The sequence below is a fragment of the Protopterus annectens genome, chromosome 2.part1, assembly GCF_019279795.1.
Source record: "Protopterus annectens isolate FY-2018-M chromosome 2.part1, PAN1.0, whole genome shotgun sequence".
Taxonomy (NCBI): Eukaryota; Metazoa; Chordata; order Ceratodontiformes; family Protopteridae; genus Protopterus; species Protopterus annectens.
In genome coordinates, this window is record NC_056729.1 from 1,808,695,593 (window position 1) to 1,808,722,105 (window position 26,513).

Here is a 26,513-nt window from a genome sequence, read left to right on the forward strand (position 1 = left end):
TTTTCAGTGGTGGGAGGAACCCCACAGAGACACAGGAAGAACATGAAAACTCCAAATAGGCATTGGTCAGAAGTCAGGATCAAACCTTGTACCTTGTGCATGGGAGATGAAGACCTTGTACATTATGCCAACTGGTCTCTTCAAAATCATATTCCTTGATCATGTGCCTAGTAACTACCTGTAAACCTAAGTAATGTTGATTTAGAACTCTTCCTTTGAGATGAAAGAGCTCTGGGGTATTGACTTCCAGGATAATGTCTGACTGAGAAGTGCATGAATTTAAGTTCTTCCAGTGTAAAACACATATGAAAATGTAAAGATAAAACAAAAGCCATTGGAACTTGTAAATTTGGGTGAAATTTGGTTACTGGGTAGTAGATACATTGCTGGATGTCAGCAAAGGGAAAGAAAATCTGGGAAAAGTAAGAAAAGGTTGACCAGAAAATTGTGAAAAATAAGAACCTTGAGGCTGGTCAGCAGGAAACAGACTGATTTTCAACATTGATGCAAGAAATGGTTTCCAGTATACTAAGGAAAAAAGGGTGTATATTAGAACATCGAATGTTCAAAATCGCAAACGTTTTAATGAGCGAAAACACTGGACCTCGAACTCTGTATTGTCGGGGGGGGGCACACTAAATATATATTCCAACTCCGAGGTTGCACTACAGTGAGGAAAGGGCAAATATTTTGATCTTCACTGTACTGCGATCCCAAAAGAAGCACTTCGAGGTCCGGCATTTTCACTCATTAGAGTGTTCACGATTTTGAACATTCGATCTTCTAATATAGACCCGAAAAAATGCACTCAGAAGTGTTTAAAATAAGTAGGTCTCTGGAAGAATGTATGAAAGCAAATGAATATGGGTGGAAAAGTAGACCTAAAGTTTGTAACCAATCTAATGAATTGTTAAAGAAAAGAGAATGGGAAGCCTGAGACATCAAATGAAGAAATGCTGCAAAAATAGTGGATCTAGAAGAGAAAAACTGAGGTTTTATTTGGTACCAGAGTAGTTGGAGGGAGCAGACTGTATTAGTTTTATGAAAGTTTATATATGCAACTGAAATAGCATTCTGTGGAAGATTTGTAAATTGAGTGTTTGTCATGTCTTTCTTTGCTCCAGCATTATCCGCCTCAAAGCAAATCAAGACCCTTATTGGTTAAAATACATTCATATCAGCAAAATGAGATATTTCTAGCAAAAGTGAAAGATGTTGAAAATTGGAGATGCCAATGTTTTTATGGAAACTGACTACTCACTGAAAATGTTGAGTGGCTGGTGTAAGATTCAAACTGGTGTGTCCAGCAGTTTTCAGAGTATTTTTCCAGGTGAGGCAAAAACATATATAGAGGCAGACCAAGCTTAGGAGGGGATAAAAATGTTCATTCAGCAAAACGTAGCCAACAAGGTGAAAGGAACTCTACTTCTGTACCTTGTACAAGTAAGAGAAGGGTCCAAGAGAGGCTGTATCAGTGAAACTTGTGTTTCAAAAGAAAATGTTGGAGTGGCAGAGCGAACCCAGGAACTGACCAGAAGAATGATAAAAAGTTGGATTTGAACAAGGTTCTGGTACTGTGAGAAGGTGAGGAATGGGATGAGAACTAATAATAAAGTGAGTTTGACAAATATTGGGCGAAGTGGAAAGTATCAACTCCACTTTGGAGCTTGAACTAGTGAGGGAATTGAAAAAGAGTCTTGTTTTGTGTCAGGGAAAGCTGGGATTTAAACCAGAAGCGGGTATACAAAAAGGCGAGGAGTATGAAGATATGGGATGGGATATACAGTCAATACAAAAAAGTCAAGGCTGATTCCATCCCAAAGAATAACCTTTCTGGGTGCAGAACTGGACACATCAAAACAAATGGCATTTCTAACTACAGAAAAGAAAGAGCAACTTCCTCTCTACTTCTTGGCATTAACAAAGCAGAACCATCTAACTGCAAGAAAAGTGCTACAAGCTCTAGGCTTCATGGCATCCTGCATAATACTGGTCCCTCATGCCAGGCTGCATATGAGAAAGCTACAGTGGTACCTAAAGAATTTGTGGTCCCAGCACAAGCACAGCCTAGAAACCAAAATTCCAATGATCCCATGCCTGAAGCAAGAGTTCCTATGGTGGGCTCAGGCCTGCCAATCAAACACAGGATTGCCCTTCTGCAAAAGTCAACCAAGACAAACCATCACGACAGATGCCTCAGACCTCGGTTGGGGCACACATGCTGGGCAAGTGCATTCAAGGCCTATGGACTCAAGACCAGCTGCATCTGCACATAAATCTAAAAGAAATGATGGCAGTAAAATTGGCAATCCAGGCATTCAGACCTTTTCTCCAAGAAGGCCAGTTGATGATAAGGACAGACAACACCACAGTTATGTGGTACATCAACAAACAGGGAGGCACACACTCATACCCTCTATGCCGGCTGGCACTGGACCTATGGGATGTGGCTCTGAGCTACAACATTCAGTTACAGGCAATTTATGTACCAGGGAAGGAAAACATTCTAGCAGACATATTAAGCAGAACTACAACAGATGCCCACGAATGGATGCTGCATCCGGACATCTTCAAAACCATCACAAGAGAATGGGGACTACCACAAATAGACTTGTTTGCATCCCCATACAATCACCAGTTGAAGAAATTCTGCACAAGGACTTACCACCCACTTGCTTGGAAGGTGGACTCCCTATCTTTCAGTTGGAAAAGCCTGACAGCATAAGCATTCCCACCACTTCCTTTGATGCACAAGTTGCTTCTGAAGATCAAAGAGGAACGTCCGAGGATCATTCTGATAGCTCCAGACTGGCCAAGACAACATTGGTATCCACTGCTGAGGAGCATGTCCCGGGAACAAATATGGACACTGCCCCTGATCCCATTACTGTTAACACAGAACAACTACAACATCCTGCATCCAAACCTAAAAACTCTGCAGTTAACTGCCTGGAACATTACATAACAGCAATTAACCCAAATTTATCCCAAAGGGTTAAAGACATAATCCTGGAGGCTCATAGACCTTCAACAAGAAAGAATTATGCAGCAAAATGGAAAAGATATCTCATCTGGAGTACTGCAAAGGGGCAAGATGTGACACTGGTGAACATAGCCAACATCCTGGAGTACTTGGCGGAGCTCTTCCATACAGGCCTGTCCTATTCTTCCATCAAGATACATGCATCAGCTATTTCAGCAGAATACAGCTTGGATCCTCCTGTCTTCTCGCATCCTCTGCTCAGACAGTTTCTGAGAGGAATTAAAAATGTAAAACCTCCCAGGAAACCTCCATTGCCAGCATGGGACTTGAACTTTGTGCTAGAAAACTGACTCTTCCCCTTTCGAACCAGCAGCAACAGCAGAATTACAATACTTATCCTGGAAGACTGCTTTCCTGCTGGCAATAACTTCAGCAAGAAGGGTCTCTGAACTACAGGCATTAATGGCAGTGCAACCCTTCCTGATCTTCCATCAAGATAGAGTGTCCATGAGAACAAATCCTACATTTATGCCTAAGGTGGTATCCAGAGTCTCTTTAAATCAGGCTATCCACCTTCCTACATTCTTCCCCAACCCACAGAACAGGAGAGAAAGGCTCTTATACCTTGGATGTACACAGACAATTACGCTACTACCTGGACAGGACAAAAAACAATAGAAAAACTGACCAGCTTCTGGTAGCATATGCAACAGGAAAGGAAGGAAAACCAATTTCTAAACAGACAGTCTCCAAATGGATAGGAAATTGCATTAGATTTTGTTACTCCTACCATGGAAAGAAAACTCCAGAGAACATCAGGCCTCACTCCACAAGGGCTACAGCCACTACCACAGCTTTCTTACGAGGAGTGCCTACCAAGGACATTATAGAGGCTGCTACTTGGACCTCCGTGCATACATTTGCCAAGCATTACAATTTACCTCTATACTCTAGATCCCGTGCTGGTTTTGCCACTGCTGTTTTGCAAGGGATCCTAACTACACCATAATCTATTCTCATTTCCTCCTCCCCTAGTTTAGCTATGGTATTCTACCCATTTGTAAAGACTGCAGATGCATCCTTGAAGGACATAGTACAGTTTTGTACCTACCATAAATGTAGATGTCCGAGAGGAATGCATCTGCAGTCAGGATTACCCACCCTCCTTCCCTCTGAGGTACTCCTAGGGTATTTGCCAATCTTCAGCTAGCTTGGGGGATCTATTATGGTGTATTTGTTTGTATATATGTACATACATGCTTATTTTGTGTGTTTGCTCTCTACTATTTGGAAATTTTGGCATTTATCCAAATTTAGCCATCCAAGAGGGCACCTGGCATCTGGGGCAAGAAACACTGAGGAAAATGGCGTCGGCTGATGCCTTTATACCCGAATAACTGCCGCAATGATGTCGGGTGAAGTGCGACACCAGCCGAAGCCAGACCCAGACTTTGGAATCCGGCCGACCGAAGGGCTGCCTGACGACAGGACAACCCATTTGTAAAGACTGCAGATGCATTCCTCTCGGACATCTACATTTATGGTAGGTACAAAACTGTACTTTCTGGAGATGAGAGCGGTGTTTCTAGCGTTGCGAGCACTCCAAGACTCTCTACCTCTGGGAACGATTGCGATTCACTCGGACAACATGTCCGTAGTGTGGTACCTGAACAAGCAAGGGGGAACCAAGTCTTATCCCCTCTGCAGAGAGGCCATGCGAGTGTGGCATTGGGCAGTATCTTCCCAACGGTTCTTAGTGGCAACGCACATTCTGGGAAAGTCCAATGTGATAGCGGACAGGCTGAGCAGAGCTATTCTGATGCCTTACGAGTGGTCCCTGAACAACCGAGTGGCGGTTCAAATTTTCAACAGGTGGGGTCAGCCTTGCTGCAATCTCTTTGCCAGTCCCCTCAATGCCAAATGCAGCGAGTACTTCACACTGATTCCCCCACAGGGGGAGGCACCCAGGGACGCTCTAGCCCATGATTGGCCTCCCGGTCTGGTCTACACTTTCCCTCCGTTTCCTCTGTTACCAAGAGTGATTCAGAAAGCCATATCCTTGGGAAGCAGGATGATTCTTATTGCTCCACACTGGCCTTGACAAGTGTGGTTCCCTTTTCTTCAGAAGTACGCCATGGACAGTCCTTGGACTCTGGACCCAGTGCCAGACCTCCTAACTCACATATCAGGCCAGCTCCATCCATCCCTGCAAACCCTCAGGCTGACAGCCTGGCTACACCACTTCCATCACTAGTTAGACGGCATTCTTTTTCACCGGAGGTGGTACACATCTTGTCTTCATCTCATAAGTCTTCTACCAGAAAAATTTATTCCAGCAAATGAAGAGATTCTCCATTTGGGCTCAAGTCCAAGGTTTGGACCCCTTCACAGCCCCAATTCCATCGGTTTTAGATTTGTTAGCCATGCTTTTCCATCAGGGCTCTGCGCCCGCTACCATTAAAGTGCAATTGGCTACAATCTCCAATTTCCATACATCTTACGAGCCCTCTCTTATGGGCCATAAACTCTGCAAGGCCTTCTTGAAAGACGCTTGGCTACTTCACCCTCCTGTGTCAGAGCCTGTCATGCCATGGGACCTAAACCTTGTGCTACAAGCCATCACTTCACCACCCTTTGAACCAGCTGCCACCTGTGAACTGAAATTTTTATCTTGGAAAACGGCGTTTCTAATAGCCATTACATCGGCCAGAAGAATATCAGAACTTCCAGCTCTGTCCATTAAACCTCCGTATTCGACCTTTCATAAGGACAGAGTTCACTGAGACTTAACCCATCCTTCCTTCAAAAGGTGTCATCCACTGTTAATCTCCATCAATCTATCGAGTTACCAGTGTTCTTTCCAAATTTTTCCAATAAAGCAGAGTTCAGGTTCCATCAGTTGGATGTGCACAGGCAATTGAGGTTCTATTTACACAGGACTAAACAGGTTAGGAAGTTTGATCAGCTGTTTGTGTCCTTTTCAGAGAACAGAGCAGGTTGTCCTGCTGCCAAGTGGACAATTTCTAAATGGATTAAAGATTGTATTTCCTTCATCTACTCAGCGGCAGGCAGAAGTTTACCTTTTCCCGTCAGAGCTCACTCTACCAGGGCAATGTCTACATTGATAGCTTTCCATTCCAGGCTTTCACTGGATGATATTTGTGCTGCGGCCACCTGGGGCTCTCCTCACACCTTTATCACTCATTACAAGCTGGACATGGCTTCTAGGGGCCGGGCTTCCTTTGGTTCCACGGTTCTCAGGAGTATCTTTCTATGAGCCTCCCAGGGTAGAGGTGCTGGGGACTCTGTCCTGTGAGTAAAGAATGGAGGCGAGATAGGACCACATAACATCAGTTAGTTATGTACTCACCATAACGATCGATGTATGTGGTCCATCTCGCCTACATTCTTACGTACCCTCCCACCTGCCCCCTTCCTAGAGGTTTTGGAGGAATATTGGCTCTGTGAACCCTTCAAGGTCAGTTGCTTTTTCTTTCTCTGGCTGGAATTCCTTACAGTGTTGGTCATGTATGGGTTATGATTGGTATGGTTGCAAACAAGATCTGGGGCTAGGACGAGGTGCATCTTGGGAAACCGGGTTAGCCCAGCCAATTAGAGACTTTGTGCCAGAGAAATAGTTTGGCTCCGAACCCGTGAGTAAAGAATGTAGGCGAGATGGACCACATACATCGATCGTTATGGTGAGTACATAACTAACTGTTTTGTTATTAACATTATAAAAGAGAATTGGCCTATTTTAATAACATCACCTGATAGTAAACAGATTGTTGGTACCTCCCTGAGAATAGTTTTTTTTAAGAACAAGTGGAATTTAAAACAATATTATGTTGTAAAATGCTAATTCCCTCAAGTTTGATCGTTAAAGATCCCACCTTACAAATTTTGAGGGGCACATATCCTTGTAAGAATTGCAATTATTGTAGCATTATAGATATGATTATTTTGTACATCCCTTTACTTAACCTAGGTATGAATTTTATCATCATGCTGAATGTGATAGTACTAATTTAGTTTATTTAGCTAGGTGTATTGTATGCCCCTCATTCTGTGTAGGTAAAACCAGTAGGCGACTATGTGATAGGATATCCCAACATCTGTATGATATCAAGAAACTGAATACCTCTAATGCTTTAACAAAACATATTATGTAACATAGCAAAATCAGTCTTCGAATCAGGGTTCGGAGCCAAACTATTTCTCTAGCACAAAGTCTCTAATTGGCTGGGCTAACCCGGTTTCCCAAGAGTAAAGTGCCTCAAATAAAGCACAAAAACATATCATATCTAATTATGTTTCTCATAGTTTTAGGTTTATGGTGTTACATTTGATCCATGTGGACACTAGGAGAGGTGATCATTTTAAGTAGGACAGAAGTATGTGAATATGAATGGATTACCAGATTGAATGCTGTGCATGCTCCTGGTATAAATGAGTGCTGTCCTTTTAAACCTGTTTTAAAGCAAAAACAGGTTTAAATTATTAATTGTCAATTAATATTGAATAATTGTATTAAGTAGACTGTGTGTGTGTGTGTGTGTGTGTGTGTGTGTGTGTGTGTGTGTGTGTGTATATGTGTGTGTGTGTGTAAATATGTATAAAGAGATCTGTGCTGGATTATCTTGGATACACTTGCTGAAGAGTCTTTTGTGTGAAAGTTTGTGTATTATTTTATTAAAATTGTTTGTCATGCGCTATATCTTTTAGTAATTTTGTTATAATTTTTCCATATTGTTTGTAGCCACACCTTCTGCTATGCCTGTCCTGTCTGCCATACTGAATTCTTCAGACTGAAAAGAGTAGGGGAAGTTCCCCACTACCCTTGCCAAATTTCTCCTGGCCAGTTTGAGTACCACTTTGGCTCCTCTCTGAAAAGAGGCTGCTGGCCTAGCATGACTCAGTAACTCAGTCAACAAAGCAAAAATAAATTAAGTAAATAAAAGTGTAGGGCATAGATGTATCAGGGACTGATAAGGAAAACTCAGCAATGTATCCCAGTCGGTCCTTATCTTAGCGCAGGTTTTGTTTTTCATTGTTACTACATTATCCGTATCAAGTTCCACATGACACTAAAACAGTGTCATAGACGATGATCTGTGATGGTATAGAAAGTCCAGCATTTTCTTAAACTTTAGGTGGATTCTCTGAAGGCACAAGGTAACACATCCCTGGACTGTGGTAGGGATCAGCCCCTGGTTGTTCTGTAGTTAAGTACTCTGAAATGTCATGTATAGGGGTATGATATGCTTAATGATGTTTCGTAGCATTTCAGACCATACAGGTCTAATCCCCGATAAAGTTGTAACCAGGTGAACTTTTTCAGAGGAACACAGTGTAAATCATGTTGCATTTATGGACTAGAATGCGTCTTAGTTCTTTTTTAGTTGGAAATCCATTGCTGCAAATTATAGGTGGTATGTACAGGAGCCCTGACAAATTCTTGGTGAAAATCCAGATTCTAAACAAAGACGTGAGTCAAGATGTGCATTTGATTCACAGATACTTAAGTACTCTGATATTACTGAAGTACTTGCATGTGAGTATGTAAAGTATGAAAACACAATCATTCATTGGGAACGTGTGTTTTGGGGGAGTGTAATGAGTTGGCCGACGTCAAAAACTCCCCTCAGAGTACTGTGTCAGAAATTACATGCAGAGTAATGTTTTGGAGGGAGTGTGAGATTTAAGTGAAGGCAGGAATTGATCAATTTACGGTATGTTGGATTGATGATAGCTACACACACAAAAAACAATATGTGTATTGTATAATGTTTGTTACTTTGAACATATTAATATGGTTTGTTGTCTTTTATATAAATGCGTGTTTGCCTATGTCTTAAGTGATAATTCAATAAAGATAAGTGATAATTCAATAAAGATGTGAAAAACCAACAGTTGAGAGTATTGATTTTTTTCAGATGCTAAGATTTATAAAGACCCCTCCTTATTTTGCTTTCAGTCAACGATTTTTAGGAAGCTTACTTTCTCGAATGCCTGCTTATACTTCAGTAGCTGTCATCCTTATAGGCAAAAGGTCATAATAGTAAAAGACCAACTGGTACAATAGTGTCGATTAACTTTAGAGGGCAATATGTTTAAAAATTAAATGAATAAGTTAATTAATTTATTGAAGGAAAGAGCCTGTCGCAACAACCTTAGGGATTTGAGACTGGTATAATAGTTAAGGTATTTACCTCACAGTTATAGGTTTTGATTCTGACTTTTGGAAGGGAAGGTGGCTAAGCTTAAAATGGCCCGCAAGGACAGCTATCCCAGTACTTACCTATGAATCTGTCCCTGTTTCTCTAATATGAGGGTGGGTTTAGCATAATGGTTAAAGTCTTTGCCTCATAGTCACAAAGTATAGGGTTTGATTCTGACTTCAGGTTAGTAGCTAGGCTTAAATGGCCCTTTAAGGCAGTTAGCCAGGTATTTACCTATAAAATTATTTCCTGTTAGTTAAAAAAATATATGATAGCAGTGGTGATGCATTTGTTCATATTTTAAAACGTTGAGGTTATATTTTCCCAAAAAGGGAGAAAATGAAGAAATGGTAGGAGCAATGATTTTTTTTTTCACATTCTACAGAAACATTCATCATTAACTGTATTATGAAGAAAAACTGGGAGATTGTTTTAAACTGTGATGGAAAAGGTAAATTATGGGAACAGCCCAATTTCATTCTCAAAAAAAAAAAAAATGAATTTAAAACAGATTTTTGAGTCTAGAAATAAGGACTCCAGTGGAGTTAAATAAAGAAGGATGAAGAAGAACAGTAGGTGTAAGTATTGTAAGTTTATTTGTGAAGGAAATTCAGTAAATGTGGTGAGCTGAGTTTATTTAGCAAATTGCCTAACTTATTTATTCTACACGAAAAAGGTTGAAAAAAAGTAGGATTTACGAGCATCTGTACTTTATCAGGAAGAATGGTGCCAGCAACGCACTTAGCAAACATGCTACACAGTGTAATAGTTTTAAAAGGTGTTATTTTGAAGACGGTAGAAAGCCAAATAAACTTGGCACCTGGAAATCCAGGCTGAAATATAGAGAACTGATATTTCCCGCCTACGTTTAAATCCTACTCTACCGCCATACCTTAATAAAATTATTTCTATGTCTGGTGTTTTGAAATTAAGATCAGCTAAACTGTGACCGCTTGCATGCTTTTTGTAATTTTTTTAATGTTAAATTATTTAGACATAGTATTTTTTTACTTTCATAGTAGTATTTATAATATATATTTTCATGTTTATTTTTATGGTTGTATAAGGTTTGTCAAATCGTGTTGGTTAGCTGATTTTAAAGAGCTCTTAAACTGTGTTCTTTTTTATTGTAATTAGCCTTTTTAGGAGAGTGCTTTGTTTATACTGTTCTAAATATCATAACTGGTTGTTCATTTACAGTTGCTTTCAGTTTTGTGCGCAAAGTTATTTATAGCTAGAGACACATTTTTATGGGTAATTTGGGCGTTTCTTCACATTGTACAGAAAAGTGTATACCACTGGAAGGACTTGGATTTCCTGATAACACCCACCCCGAAGAGCATTATTGCACTGTCTATTAAATGATTCTGTATTTGTTTTACATATATTTTTCAATGTAAAACATCGTCACCGTAATATTTCAAACTTGCTGTAACATATGTAATTGTCATTGCAGGATGTATTTTACATCTAAAATATAAGTTATGTAAGTATTTAATGACCACAGACACACACCCATAGAGGCATAGGCACAGACAAACAGACAGACTCACTAGTATACACAGATGTAGAGGCACAGACAAGCTCACACACATTTACGCATAAATGCATACACACATGCCCAACACCAGCAATTAACCAGCTGTATTCTAGGCCGAATACATTTAAGATGTCACATTGTAATCAAATTAATGAAACAAGTCATTCAATGCAGGACCCATGCATTTCAGTTGTCACTAATTTTGCTCTTTCATGATTTTCTGAATTACTGTCGGTGAAACCCAAATATAGTTGTATACTTCCGTTTGGGAAGAAAATGCATGTTGCTGGAAAATTAGGGTTGTATTTAAAATTTATCCCTGATTTTAAGTCTTTTTTGAATACTGTTTTTAACATTATCCAGAATTCTTAATCAAAGAAGTTAAGAGATGTGTGGTGATTCTCTTACTTGCTCACTGAACCTTTTATTTTAAATTGTGCTCACTAAACAGCAAAGCAGTGTTTAGTGAGCATAAAATAAAGATGATTTTTTTTCAGTTTGCTTCATGGTGAAGTGGTGGACTTGTTTTTACGAGCTGAATCTGTACATTTACCCGCTGAATCTGTACATTTACCCATCAGAGAATGTACTGCAATAGGGTATCAATATATGATTTGCTCAGTACCTAACTAGTATTAATGATTTACCCCCTCCTATTTTAGGTTACCAATGAAGACTAAGCCTAAACTGCACTAGCCATGGGTAAATCCAGCATCAGCCGTGCTTTAGTGATGATTGTTAGTATAAGAAACCCCCCTTTTCCAGAAGAGACGATTTAAAGCTGAACTTTTTTATTTTGATTAATTCCTTATTGTTTTCACACAAGACTGTCAGGTGCCTTGGTAGTACTTCCTTCATAGACACACACACACAATAATTTTGAGTTAGTCTTTGTACTTTTTTTTAGTATACCTGTCAATTTTGTTTGTGTTTTAATGTGGGCTTGTATTCCTTCTTTCTCCTTTTTGTTTTAGAAAATGTTCAGTTAAGCTCTTCAAATAAATGACACACGTTAAGCAATAATACATGTAGTCTGATGTACCGTTGCTGGGACATAAACTACAGTTGTTTGCAGTTTATGTTTCAGGTACAAGATGGCATGTGAGGTCCAGGTTGCCTCATCAGCATGTGTGTTTAATGAATGAGATTGTCTAGGTTGGGAGAGTTACCACAGAAAAATAATGGAAGAGGCAGCCAGACTTGGATAATCTGTGTTGAGAAGCCGTTGGTTGGACAGTAGTAATACATTTTGTATCCGAACACTGTCTATAGCCAGTGAAAGAGTAATACATTTTTTATCTGAAAACTGTCACTGACAGTTGTATCTTTCACATCTTATTGACAGATTTGCTTATCTTGGTGCCTGCTTGTAAGACTCTTAAAATGTGTACATTAGTTTCATTAAAGACACACTGTGTAACAGTAGTCGTTGCACAGAGTCAAAGGTGTGGTGTAGTGTGTCTGGAGAGCCATATCTAACTGGAGCAGAACTGTGTGTGCTACTAAATAATGGCTTCAGTTAATGGAGGTTTTTTTTTTCCAGCAGCATTTCAGTCTGGATGAACCCTTTGAGGATTACTACATCTGAAAGGAAAAGGCTGAGTAGCAACTAGTAAGTCAAAGACTGTATTTTATGAATCCCGTGTTTGTGAAAGCTCTGTTAACTGCATTTTTACTGCATGGAATGGAAGACCTTTCAAAGTAGAAATCTGTGACTTTCATGATGCTATTTAAAATGTTGTTGAGGTTTGGTGACATTACAAAGTATTCACTAAAATTTATGAGAACGTAAATAAAAGGGAGGTTCTCGGTGTGAGACTAGCTGGCAAAAAAAAAATCAAGAAATGTGGTTCACTGATTTTTGTTTCTCTGAGATTATGTTTTTGCTGGATCTTTGTGCTGTAACATGTCCCAATGGCAGTATTTATATAAAAAAAGTATAAACTAAGTCAAATCAGAATTATTTATTTTGTGTTTATATTGACTGTGTACTAATGCATGATATTATACATGCCATCATCTATTTACTGAGTAAATGTCTAGTTGTTCAGATTTGGTAATTGCCAGCTGGGAAAGAGGTGCTTTGTCTCTGCAGTTGGTTCCCTCAGACCTTCAGTGGCTGTCCTTTTTATGGAGGGCAACTCCCTTTACCCCTTGTAGAGAAGGCTGTATTTTTTTTACCCTCTAACTAAGAGGAGGTCACTCTCATATGATTTTGCATTCCGTCTCCATGAAAAACATAACATATCTGGGTACTTTTACTTCCAATACTCTGTGCTTTGAGGAGATGCTTTCCATCAGTTGGATGACAGCTGTTGAAGTTCCCTAATTTTTGAATAAACAAAGCAAGCCTGACTAGCCTTTCCACCTTTAGGCATGCTTCTCAGTGTTAAGAGGATCTGGCCACACTATTATTGGTGCTGGGCAAGTCGAAATGTTGTATCTCAGTGCTTTTGTGTTTTGTTCCATGGAGATGACAAGTGGTGATATAAATAACAGCTGTTATTAACCTTTGCTGCTATTGTTTTCCCCTCAACATTTATGCACATCTGACACCAGATTTTTTGACAGGTTGTCTTATTCTGTCTTGTCCTGTGCTATTAGGCAAGTTAATACGAGAAAGTAACAGCAATATAAAGGAGAAACTGATGCCAAAACATTAACGGGCAGTGAAAGAACAAATAAAATGTATGTATATATGTGTCAAATAATCACAAGTTTCCTTGTTGTTAATGTACTTGTTCATTACCCATACCAGACGCAAAGCATTGTCTTGTTGAAGGAAAGCCACAACAAGAAACTGAAAAAAATATTTTCACACTATTTTAATGTTTTGTACAGTACTGAAGTTTGTGCATTATTGAGTATGTTTTATTTTATCTGTTAAAATAGAGAAGAAACAATTATAAGGCAAAAGTTTTAAGATGAACACTGATTTTAAAAATAAGAAAGATAAAATGACTTGGCCCAGAGCTGATTGACACCCTCCATGCACTGCTGCAAACGAGATCTGATGTATCATCCAGCTGCATCATGGGAAGGGTACAAGCCCACAAGCTTGGTTAAACTCCTCCAGCTAGCAAACAGGCTGAGACTGATCTGATGGATCAGATCAGACCCACTGGGAAAATTAGGAGGAGATTGACAACAACACGTAAAATATTTTCACACTATCTTAATGTTTTGTACAGTACTGAAGTCTGTGCATTATTGAGTAGGTTTTATTTTATCTGTTTTGTTAGGCTGCAGTGTGACTTAATGGGGGATCCAGTACTGGCATTTTGTTTTATGTTTTTTGTTTAAATTATTTGATTTGTTAACTGAGTAAATGACCTGGTCCATGGACCCTTTTTGGTCACCCAGGCAACAAGGCTCTTATGTAGTGATGGTAAAAATCTCAAAATGCATATAGTACAATTGGGTAAAAGTAGAATATTTGAAAACTAGAAATGTAGTAAGTACAATTGAATAGATGGGGATTTTACAATGACTAACAAAATGATGATGATGAATATTGTAATGCAAAATGCACAGATCTATGACTAGAAGCAAGATCCTTCATAAAACATTGCTTTGACTAGTAGATGCTTTTGCAAGAAGCCATAGTTAGCAGGAGAAAGAAAGAGGGTGTAACTGCTTGAGGTGTATAAAAGGGAGAGTTTAAGAGAACATCAACGGAGAAGAAGGGTAAGATTAAAGAAGGACATTTTTATGCCTGGATAGAAGAGAGTTAAGAATAATATAATTCCATGTGTATTTAATTGATAGAGGAGTTTTATGACTGACCATAAAGGAGTTGCAAGAGTAGAGCATTTTCAAATAATGTTGTCACCCACACTAAAAGAAAAGTAGCATTTTGTTGGACAGCCACAACAAGAAAGTGAAAAAAATATTTTTACTATGTCTTAATATTTTACTGTACTGATATCTTGGTATTGTTAGGTAGGTTCATACAGTCATAGTTTATTGTTTCTGTTTTTTTTTTTTTTTTTTTTTTTTTACCAGGAAAGTTTAAAGCACTTTTTATTTCTTCTGGTAAATGAATCCATATGGTGGGAATAAATTTCCTAAAACTTTTCTCACCTTTTGTAAAATGGGATCTTTGTGCTCTGAAGTTTATGTTAATGTTGCTTCTGAAGTCATATGGAGTGGTTGTAAAACTCGGTTTATACCTCAGATTTGGACGGTAGTTGTCCTGAAGCAGGTTACATGTTAAAAAAGATAGAAGGAAGGGTACCTGAGCTGTAAGAGGGCCAGTCAGATTTTTGTAAGGTAATGCTGGTATTCTCAGTAAGGAGTTAAGTGCTGAGAGTCTGTAGAGTTTATTAATTGTTGTTTGGATTTGTCATGTGTTGTGGATATTCTGTGTCCCTATAATGTTATGGACGTAGAATATTTTTTCTGTGGTCTTTATTGTGTGCTGTGGCTTTCTGACATTTTTTATTTCATTTGGTAAGAGGGACATTTGTTCAGTTTCATCTGAAGTCTGCAAGTCTCTGTAATGGGTTGAATGTCAGGGTTTTCAGTTAGTGTCAGTGGGTGAGCAGTTAATGCACTTGTCTTTGCTGCTGGACAATCAGAAGGCTGCATTGTCTTCCTACACCAGGTGCTTGGATTCATTATCCAATACTGACACTGCAGTATACCACATGCCAAAGGGGTGGGATGGGATGCTAAACTCTTTTGCTGCCCTTTGAATGAGACGTTTAAATTGGAGCCCCATCTGCCTGAGTTTAGTGACAACTTAGGTTGTTTTAAAAGATCCCATGGCACTTACTGATAAGAGTAGAAGATGTTCCCCTGTGCCTTGGCCAAATTTCCCCTAGTGAATATGAGTACCACTTCGGGTCTCACCTGAAAAGAGACAACTGGCCTAGTGGACTAACCCAAATTGTATGCAGATTAATTTTCTGTGCTTCAGTGTTCTGATTGGCCTTTCTTCTCTGTTCATCTCTGGTGTTTGGAGATGCTCATTACCCTTTTTGACATATGCTGTCATGTCTTGCAGTGAGCTAGAAGAATGTGTCTGTTCCCCTCAGCGTCCCAACTAAACTGTTCACTCACTATTCCTGTCATTGTGTCATTCGTGTAGAAGTCCTGGTGTTCACTGCTGAAAAAGTACAAGCCATCAGATTGTTGTTGCAACCATCATATCAAAACTCAGAACATGTATTTGTACCATTTTTTCAACACCCAGAACTGCCATCTGTACCATTATATCAACATCTAGAACCTGCATTGCACCGTCATATCTATGCCTATTACCTGCATTTGTACCACTCTGTCAACACCCAGAACCTGCATTTGTACCATTCTGTCAGCACTCAGATCCTACATTTGTACCATTCTGGCAACACCCAGAACCTACATTTGTAACATCATATCAACACCCAGAACCTGCATTTGTATTATATCAGTAGGATTAGTGTTGCGAGTTTGAAGGTCACCAATTTCATTGTTTATGAAGATGAACAAGTTATGTTCCATGATTCTACAGATGATGCTGGTGAAGATAATGAGATGATAGCTTCCAGGGTCTGTGGGAGGAGCCCCCCTTGTAGAGTGCATCACAGTTCTCTAGAGGTCAGCTGCATACCCTCTGGAGAGGGAAAGGTTGAAAAGGCTAAGGTGGGATTCTGCAGTGTTGCACTTTATCCTAACTAGGAGGCAGCCTGGTATATTACCTTTCAACCCTCACTCCTTGTTTCTTGGCAGGCTACCTTGAAGTAATTACCCAGCAGGTTTTTAATTTCTCCTCCATATGATCAGGTTCCTTGTCAACAGTGTTTCAACTAGGTCCAAGGCCTTCTAAAGATTATGCAAGCCCTACAGCCAGGCACTGAATCTTCAGTGTCAGGAGTCCTCACCCTCAGAAGGAAGAGGGGCCACTGTCCTACCTGGATATTGCACACACAAGAAACTGGAGGGAATTAATTTGATTATTCCTCTCTGATGTGTTTCCTTCATGGGTATAATTCTGTCACTGAGGACACAATTTCCTCTGCCTGTTCCTCTTAGAAGAGCTCCTTTGGAGAAACTCTTACCAAGATGAAGGATTTCTTCACATGAGAAGGTAAGAGAAGCATCTGAGGCTCAAAAAAAGATATTTTGATTTATTGGGCTTGGATGCACTAAACTCTGTGGACATTCCTCCTATTCTGGAAGCTTTTGAGGATTATTTACTGACAGCTTCCCAGGAACCTGTGTCTCAGCTCCCTACATGTACGTTATCAGTCATACAGAGAGTATAAGACACTCATAAGTACTTTTGTAGGAATAGAGTTGCTGCTCCAGCTGTGTAATGTCTGTGAATCCAGAAAAAGGGACCGGCTTAGATAGGTAAATATCTCATACTGGTACACTTGGTTGTAGCAAGGCTGTGCATACACCTTGCAAAGGGGGAAGGATCCTGAGCTGTAGAAACTGGGTCAGATGTACTGGGATACATAGCAGTAAGGACTACTGCAACAGTGATCTTTTTGAACAGCTACTTTTATGGTAATTACATGCATAGTTAACTGCGGTGGTGGTGCTGCGGTAGCGTTGTCGCCTCACAGTTAGATGTTGCCCGTTCGATTCTCAGTTAGAGCGTCTTCTGTGTGGCGACATGCGTGAACGGGCGTTCCTTCGTTGAAGGTTGTGCGTTAGGCCCGGCAAGCCAGCACGCAAAACTCTACTGCCAAATATTAGCGGACCGGAGTTCCGCAGTGGCGACCCCTAACCGGGAAAAGCCGAAAGACACAAACAAACAAACATGCGTAGTTGTGCTTTTTCTGTATAAGATTTTCGGTTAATGGCTTGGCACTTAGTCATCCAGGATTAACATATTGGGATTAAAAGTTGTAGAATTCATTTTGTCAAGGTAGTTATTGCTGCCATCAGGAGACATTAAGGGGGAATCTGTAGTTGGCTATATTGTGATAACTGGCTTTATTTAGTGTGACTGAGATGTGCAGGAGTTCCATTCTATTTTGGTGTCTTTAAATATAGTGTGAGGTACTGGGGAACAAATAAATATGGAAATTCCCTCCTACTGCTTTGAGATGATCCAAACGACTGATTAGCACACTACTCTAAGCATAGAGGAAGTGCTGTCCCATACACTTAAACCAAGATTTAGTAACTAAACATACCTGCATCTGTTTCACTGTCTGGAAGGCCTCATGATCGGACAGTTTTTTTTTCTGTTCATACTCTTAATACTGAGCAATGCCTCCTTAGTGTAAGCAGGATAAGAAGTTGCTAAGTTGGAATGTTCAGGAGATGGATCTTGCCTAAAAATCACACTGTGGAAGATTGAAAAAGAATTGGTCAGTATGCAGAAAGTTTCTGAGGACAGAGTGAGAGAGAGAGAGAGAGAGAGAGAGAGAGAGAGAAATGTGTGCAGGTGAAGCAGGCTGGCTTGTCAATCATTGGTTCCCATGTTGACACACAATGGATCTCCCTAGAATCACATCAGTTATTTAGCCAGTTGTAGAAGTCCATTATTTATTTCTTTTTTTGTAATTATAGTATATTTATTGGAATGCATACTACTACCCTGACACATGCATGTGGAGCTCAGTCATGTCTCTGTATCCCAACTAGGGTGGCAGCCTTAAGGTCAGTCACCACAATGTGGGTAACTGTAAGGGTCTGGTCATATTATCAGTCCTGGCATCAGAAAAATGACTGATGGTTGCCCTGGCTTTACTCAATTTTGTAAGTGGAACATCCGTGTGATAAAAGGTAAGATGGAAAAGAACCTAGAAAAGGGAGGGACATGATCATAAAAATGACATTTAAAAGGAAGAGTGGAAGTGTTAGTAGTAATAAAAAAAGAAAGAGGGTGCTATCTTCAGTATTTGTTTGTTGTGCTAGTATTTGCCATTGTAAGAAAGTTAACAGTAATATCCCTCTTCACTGACATTTGGGAGACATTGCATCAAGCGTGCTTTGTATATGGTTTTGAAGTGCCTGTCTGCTATGGGGGCAGCAGGAAGGAGGTCATCTTTAATGGTCATGGTTGGTACCAGCAGCTTTGTAGTGACCCTAAAGCAGCTTGCTGTGTTTGTTTTTTAAAAAAAGAAGGTGGCACATTATAAATTGACATCTACTTCATGAGACCTAGCCAAGCCTGAGAGAGAGAATCTTACAATGACTTTAGACAGAGACCATTAGTGGCCCATTTCATATATTGTATGGATTCCAGATGTTCTTCGTGTTTCACTGTTGCAGTCATTACATTTGGGTAATCTGCTGGCAGGTTGCCGTCATTCGGCCTGATTAACAAAGTCTTGAGTCCTGCGCCGGTTGCTGTCCCTTCTTCTATGACGTCAGGGGTATAAAACATGCAGTCAACGCCATTACATCAGTCTTTCTTGCCGTGCGGTGCCTGAAACAGCAGCAGTTCACAAGTGCCGGTCGGCCGACTCCTGAAAATTTCTTTTTTGAGTTTCAGAACCGAAGTCTTCAACTAAAAGCTAAGTACCCCATTGGGGAAACTTTTTCTTGCTCCTTACCGATGTCAGTAAAAGTTAATAATTGTATTACTTGTGGGAAGCAAATATCTCATAAGGATTTTCATTTGTACTGTATTCCTTGCATAAACCCTGACCACAGCGTGCCTTGCTGTCGGTTTTGTGCTAAATTTAATCAACGCACTATTAAACGTCGGTATATTTTTGCTTCTGAATATTTTGGCTCGTGATTTAACTATCCAGAAATGTCTGTTAGCAATCTGACTACCGGAATACCCAAAAAAGGCAAAGAAAAAGACAGAGACAGACCGCCGAGGTCCAAAACCAATGACGAAGCTTCTCCTAAGCCAGTCGCCAGTTTGCCGGTACTCAGTGAGGCGCTTTCGTAGCCCCTGATACCTGCTGTTTTTGATTCGCAGGCCTCTACTGAGACCCATTAGGAGTCCAGTATGCCGCGAGATACTTTTAAGTATTGAACCCGGGGATGTCTCTACCTTAGATGGGTCCGGAGCCGCTGAGCAGGCACCGGCTTCGGAGGGTGTTTTCAGACCTAAATATTTGTATATTAAACCGATGCCATCTTCAAAACTAAGATCAAAAACTATTTCTATGTCTAAAAAAATGATGCTTGGGCCACGTGTACAGGCCCCAATGCCTAAAAACAAATGATCAAAATGGCTGAGGATTTAATTACCTTTATCAGGGGTACCCATCCCCCTCCTGCTAAGAGTCCTAGGTAAGGCACTGACTATGAATCTTCAGATCAGGTTTCTGTTTCTTCCGATTCCTCTTCTGATCAGGAATTATCTATTCCCACTTATGAGGACTCTGATGCAGAAGATTCCATCCCTTCTGCTTCTCCTCCTGAGGATTTTTCTTTTGGAGAAACTTTGCATACCTTAAGGGAACACTTTCACTGGGAGAGTCAGGATTTCTCAGAATCTAAAAAGAGACTTAGGGATTTCCTTCTTCTTCCTCAGCATAAGCCTTTGGCTATACCTCCTGTTCTAGACATTGTTGATTATGTTTTCTCAGAGTCTAGTATGACTCCTGATTCCCTGCCTCCAGCTCCTAGTAAGCCAGACAGATATTAGATGATTCCTGACTCCCACAAATTCCTCTTTAAAAACCCTACTGCTGACCCTGAAACTATTTCTCAGGGTCCCAAGGGCGTTAAGGCTTCTACTGCTAAAAATCCTACCCCTTCTGATAGAGATTCCAGGGCGCTGGATAGATGGGGTAAGAAGGTTTACACATCTGCAACCTTGGCAATCAGGGCTTTAAACTGTCAATTTCATATGCTTAAATGTCAGCAGCATGTCATGGGTTTACTTAAACAGAAAATGATGTTGATTTCTGACTGTGTGGAAAATAAAGAGTTGCAGGATTTATTGCATTCAGCTGAACAAATTGGAAAACATACTTTGCAATGTGGTTTTGATTCCTTGGAGTCCTCTTGCAGGGCTGGTGTAACTGGGTCTGTGATAAGAAGGCATGCTTGGCTCAAGGAGCAAAATCTGTCTGACCATGTTAAAGCAAAATTGTTGGATGCTCCTTTACAACAGGACAGTCTATTTGGTAATAAGACTGAAGAAGTTTTGAAAAAGATGGAGGATAAAGCTAAATCTATGCAAACTGTAAAAGATTTCTTACAAGTGCAGCCACCCAGGTTCAGTAGGCACTGGCCTACTACGAACTGGTCTTTTCCAGTACCCACTAGAGCCGCTGAGGTCAAACCCAGACATTCCAAAGGCTCCAGGTTTCAGTCGCAAGGAACTTATAGAACAAAGCAATGGGGTGCCTCCACCTCCAAACCTGGAAGTAGCAAGGCACCATCCTACGGTAAACAGTCTCAATGACTTTCAACTGCAATCACCAAGCACTTATCTGTTGACCGCCTCTTTGGGGGGAAAACTGGCACTTCATGCATGAAATTGGCAACTGATTACCCAGGACAAATTGGTTTTAAATATAGTATCCCAGGGATACAGATTTTTTTTCCACACGTTGCCAATCCCAAATGGATGACCAGATCTGCCTCCAAATCAGTGGGCAGAGGCCCAGAAACAAGTTATGACCCTCATGAATATGGGGGCTATTCACCAGTACCAGAAAAGGGACAAGGTTTTTATTCAAGACTTTTCCTGGTACCCAGAAAAGACAAATCATGGCGTCCAATTCTGGACTTATCCATTCTAAATGCATTTCTGGACATTCCAAAATTCAAGATGCTGACTCTCCAACAGTTATTACCTATGCTAGGCAAGGATGCCTGGTTGGTAACTCTAGACTTAAAAGAGGCTTACCTACATATCCCAATCAGGGAATCTTGCAGGAGATACCTCTGCTTCAAAGCAGGCTATTTGCATTACCAGTTCTCTGCACTGCCATTTGGCTTATCTACTGTGCCCAGGGTCTTCACAAAGTGCCTGGCACCAGTGATTGCATTTTGCAGGCAAAGAAATATTCAAATGTATCCATACCTGGACGATTGTCTGATTCAGGCAGAAAACAAGGATATTCTTCTAAGACATCTGGCATTTGTAAAAAGACTTCTAGGGTACACCATAAATGAAAAGAAATCACAACTGGTACCCTCTCAAATAATTACATTCCTGGGTGCAAGCTTGAGTACAACTGCCCAGATGACTTACCTTACGCCAGAAAAACAAATTCAATTGATGACTTACTTCAAACAGGTGGCCACAAAAACCCAGCTATCTGCAAGACAAATTCTGCAGGCCTTGGGGTTCATGGCCTCCTGCATTCTTCTAATTCCATATGCAAGACTGCATATGAGGAAACTTCAGTGGTACCTAAAAAGCTTATGGAGTCAACATTGTCACAGCCTGGAAACAATGATTCCTATCATTCCTTGCCTGCAGCTAGAGTTCCTATGGTGGGCAGAGGCCTGCCACCAAAACAAGGGACTGTCATTCATTCAACCCCCTGCCTCCCAAACCCTGACTACAGATGCATCAAATTATGCTTGGGGGGGGGTGCATCTGGCAGGGAGATGCATTCAGGGCCAATGGAGCCCAAATCAAATGCACCTACATGTCAATCAGAAAGAGATGCTAGCTGTACAGAATGCTCTGACAGCCTTCAAGGACTACCTTCATCCAGGACAAATACTGATAAAGACAGACAACACCACAGTTATGTGGTACATAAACAAGCAGGGAGGTACCCATTCCTACCCCCTTTGCAGACTAGCCATGGCATTGAGGAACACGGCCTTGACTTATCAAATACATCTACAAGCTCAATTCCTGCCAGGAAAGCAAAATACTCTGACAGACGAACTAAGCAGAACTCTTATGCACCCACACGATTGGAAGCTGGATCCGCAAATCTTCAGCATGTTGACATGCAAATGGGGGAGCCCAGACATAGATCTTTTTGCCTCACCCCAAAACTATCAGCTGGACAAATTCTGCACAAGAATTCATCACAAAAAAGCTTGGAAAGTGGATGCTCTATCCTTCAGCTGGAAAAACCTATCAGTCTATGCCTTTCCCCCTCTGCCTCTGCTCTCCAAGGTCTTACTAAAAGTCAGACAGGAAAAACTAAAAATGATTCTGATTGCTCCAGACTGGCCTCGCCAACACTGGTACATACTCCTGCGCAATATGTCGCACCTTCCTCCGTGGTACCTGCCACAGGCACCTCACCTACTGTCTCAGCAGAACTATCAAATTCTGCACACTCAGCTCCAAACTCTGAATCTTGCAGCATGGCTAATCAACTAATTTTATCAGCTACATCTCTCAGCAAACCAGTGGTGGATGTCATTTTGGAAGCTAGAAGGCCTAGTACTAGAAAATCTTATGCTGACAAGTGGAAAAGATTCTGTGCCTGGAACCAAGCACAAGGAATAAGCACAGCAATGCCCAATATTCCCCAGACTCTGCAATACTTAACTGAGATGCTTCACAAGGGTCTGTCTTTTTCTTCCATAAAAATCCATGCCTCTGCCATTTCAGCTCATTGCAAGACAGAGCCTCCCCTCTTTTGTCATCCTCTGCTAAAGCAGTACCTCAGAGGGGCCAAAAATTTAAGACCTCCCAGGAGAGCACCAGCTCCTACATGGGACCTCAATTTTGTTTTGGAAAAACTCACTGTACCTCCTTTTGAGCCAGCTGCTACTGCAGACCTAAAATTTTCTCTCTTGGAAAACTGCTTTTCTTTTAGCAGTCACTTCAGCTAGAAGGACTTCAAAACTACAGGCTCTTATGGCAGTGGAGCCTTTTATTATTTTTTACCCGGACATGGTGGCTCTCAGAACCAATCCATCCTTTATGCCTAAAGTGGTATCTAGTATGGCTCTTAATCAGACCATTCATCTGCCAACTTTCTTCCCAAACCCACAGAACAAGGGTGAGCGGATTCTGCATTCATTGGATGTACACAGACAACTAAGATTCTACTTAAGCAGGACAAAATCTCTAAGAAAATCTGAACAATTACTGGTGGCATTTGCTGCAGGGGCAGAGGGAAAGGCTATTTCAAAGCAGACTATTTCCAAATGGATAAGCCATTGTATTCATTTCTGCTATATGCACCATGGTAAACCTGTCCCCTAGGGGATCAGAAAAACTGATGTAATGGCGTCGGCTGCATGTTTTATACCCCTTACGACCTGATGTCATGGAAGAAGGGACAGCAACCGACGCAGGACCCAAGACTTTGTTAATCAGGCCGACTGAGGGCAACCTGCCAGCAGATTACGCAAATGTAATGACTGCAACAGTGAATACACTTGAACATCTACATTTATGGTAAGTGTACACAACTGTACTTTCTTTGGTTTAGGGTCTTTATCTTGTATTCATAACACTTTCAGAATTTCCCTGCCTTACATTTTAGGACAAAAAGAGAGACATACTATCTCGCAGTATGGCTAAAGTATGTTTTAAGGATTCTTTCAAACTCTAGAATGGCAGATCTGAGTTGGTTGTGGAATAAAAGATTTTGAGATATTGTGGAGTTTGTAGGATATACATAAGCACTTCTGGTTTTAAACATAAATCTGCAAGGGTCCACAGCTTATCTCATAGGTAGGTTGTTTGCTGGGCAAACTGGGTAAGTGCATAGACCTCCTCTTTCTTCAGATTCTGTACTTCTTCTAAGCTGATGCATAGGGAGTGATGTCATGCAAAAAAAAAAAAAGAAAAGAAAATGCTTCAGCAAAATATCAGTTTAGCACAGAGGGGTAAGGATATGAGCAGAGGATGATCATCATCCTGTAGTCCAGGGTTTGAGTCCACATGTCTCCATTTGCCTGTTGGTTGACTTTCAGTAAGACATTTAACCAGACAGTGCTCTTGCGTTAACCCTGAAAATTAGCTTGTATTTACAGGATTTGCTTGGTTAGCATTATCATCCGGTAAAAGTAGCAGTTCTTTTAGGCTGAGTAGGTACAACTGATTTTGTATCCATATAGCAGATAGACTTTGAAAAAATGTGTTTCTCGTTAGTATATGGGCTCTAGTTTTGTACTTGGTCTCTTTATTTATGGCACTATTGTTTGCATGGACATATGGGTGCTAAAGAATGAAAATGTTTGCTCTCATTATAACGCCCATTTTCTTGCCAGACTACTGTTAGTATAGCGAGACTGATGTTACGCTGAATAACATAAATTCCACTTTGTGCCCTTCTTTGTGTGCTGAATAGCAAATGCAATTGTTTTTAATTTTATTTATCCCAGAATTCCATGTTTGGAGAGAAATTCACAATCAAGCTGAACTCAGACTCGCTATGCTAATTTCACAGTGGGAGAGGTGTACAAGACGTGGAAGAAAAGTGGCAATATAACGGAAATAAAATGTCTAAAAATTTTGCTGTTAGCTCTAAAAACCTATTAATGGATGGCAGCATTCGAGAATGGCGTTATAATGAGAGTCTTTCTATAGGAGGAAGCCCAGCTGGGGAGGAACACTGGCGGTAAGTATAATAGGTGTGATAATTTAGTAGAAAAGACCTGGCATGGACTTTAAGGTTATTAAAACAATATTTGCCAGCAAGTTGCATTTACGAAAATATGACTGTTGCCACAAGTGGCTTACACTGGCACTCACACATCTCTTCTGAGTTCAAGCCCCCCCCCCCCGACTCTTGCTGTGCACCCTGCTTCCCAGATCTCATTTGCCACCATAACATCCAAGATGCAGATCAAACTACCATTGAGATAAATTTACTCTTTTTCTTCTGAATCATAATTGTAAGAGTGTATTAAAGGTTTGTTTTTTTTTGTACTTTTCTATGTTCATACCATCAGGTTTATTACATTTACCCTTCTCCCCACTCCCAAGTAAGGTTGTTGGGCCTAGCCTCCCTCTTGCTTTATTCTCTTGTTTGTTGATTTATTTTAGTGTATATAATTTAAATGTCTGATAAAGTTATATCTAGCTTAGTTATTTGTAGGGTAGTTTTTTTGTTATGGATTATGGGATGTTTGACAACTTAAATATTTTTGTTCTTTCCTGTGTGTATCCACTAATAATTTTGCTGCAGAAAAGGATAGGACTTCAGAATTTAATAAATGTGGCTGTTCTGGCCATAAGATTCCTCTCCAAGGAAAGCATGATCTGTGCACAGTGTGCCTCAGGCCAAATATTTAAAAGGGAATTGTAAAACAATTTGATATTAAACAGTAGGTTACCACCAGATGAGAAATGTGCTGAAAAAGAAACTGGTTTAATAATAAAGAAAAATAAAAAGTTGGAGAAGGCCAAATGTTCCAGGGGTTTAAGCCCAACAAGTCAAGATAGTACAGGTTCCCAGGACTGAAACCCAATCATTTAAGGTGATACAGGACCTTACTCAAACCTCTCTGTCATGGTGATTGATGGCTGGAGGTAACTATTTCATATCCTTGTACGAGGAAAAGACTTGTTATGAACCTATGAACCTTTTCCTCAGAGAAAAGGTTATCCAAATATTTGAACTCCAATCCCTCAACAGCCCTGTTAGTTGCATCTACAAGGTCTTTCAGGAGTCCTCCTGTCAACGTTGACTGAAATCATACAATATGGGGCCTAGATCAAAGCTCAGATTGATCTGAATGTCCTCCCTTCCTCCTCTGCTTCCAGGGTGGCAGGAAAAGGCCTTTTCCTTTGACGTTTCATGCTCCTTCTCCATGTCTTCTCTCATGTCAGGCTCATCTGTGGGAGTTATGGAACAGAGAGTGATTCCAACTCCATCTGCTTCAGCACTGGCAAGAGTGTCTCCTTCTGCTCCAACCACCTTGGTCAAGGCTGCCTCAGCATCACCTCCTTTAGTGTAGACATAGCATCAGAGAGACA

General features: G+C 40.5%; 1 protein-coding gene across 12 annotated transcripts in view; it reads left to right on the forward strand.

Annotated features, from left to right (window-relative positions):
- The window catches only part of ZNF362 (zinc finger protein 362), a 984,218-nt gene that overhangs the window by 289,626 nt on the left and 668,079 nt on the right, over nt 1-26,513 (forward strand). For 3 of the 12 annotated variants that reach the window (XM_044063249.1, XM_044063257.1, XM_044063252.1), the window contains exons 2-4: nt 12,288-12,356; nt 13,349-13,432; nt 24,917-25,152. In XM_044063249.1, coding sequence (XP_043919184.1) covers nt 25,034-25,152 — 119 coding nt within the window. In that variant the 5' untranslated portion in view covers nt 12,288-12,356; nt 13,349-13,432; nt 24,917-25,033. Of the gene's footprint in view, nt 1-12,287; nt 12,357-13,315; nt 13,433-24,916; nt 25,153-26,513 lie in introns of all 12 variants that reach the window. The other 9 variants (XM_044063253.1, XM_044063256.1, XM_044063258.1 and 6 more) reach the window with 7 other exon arrangements.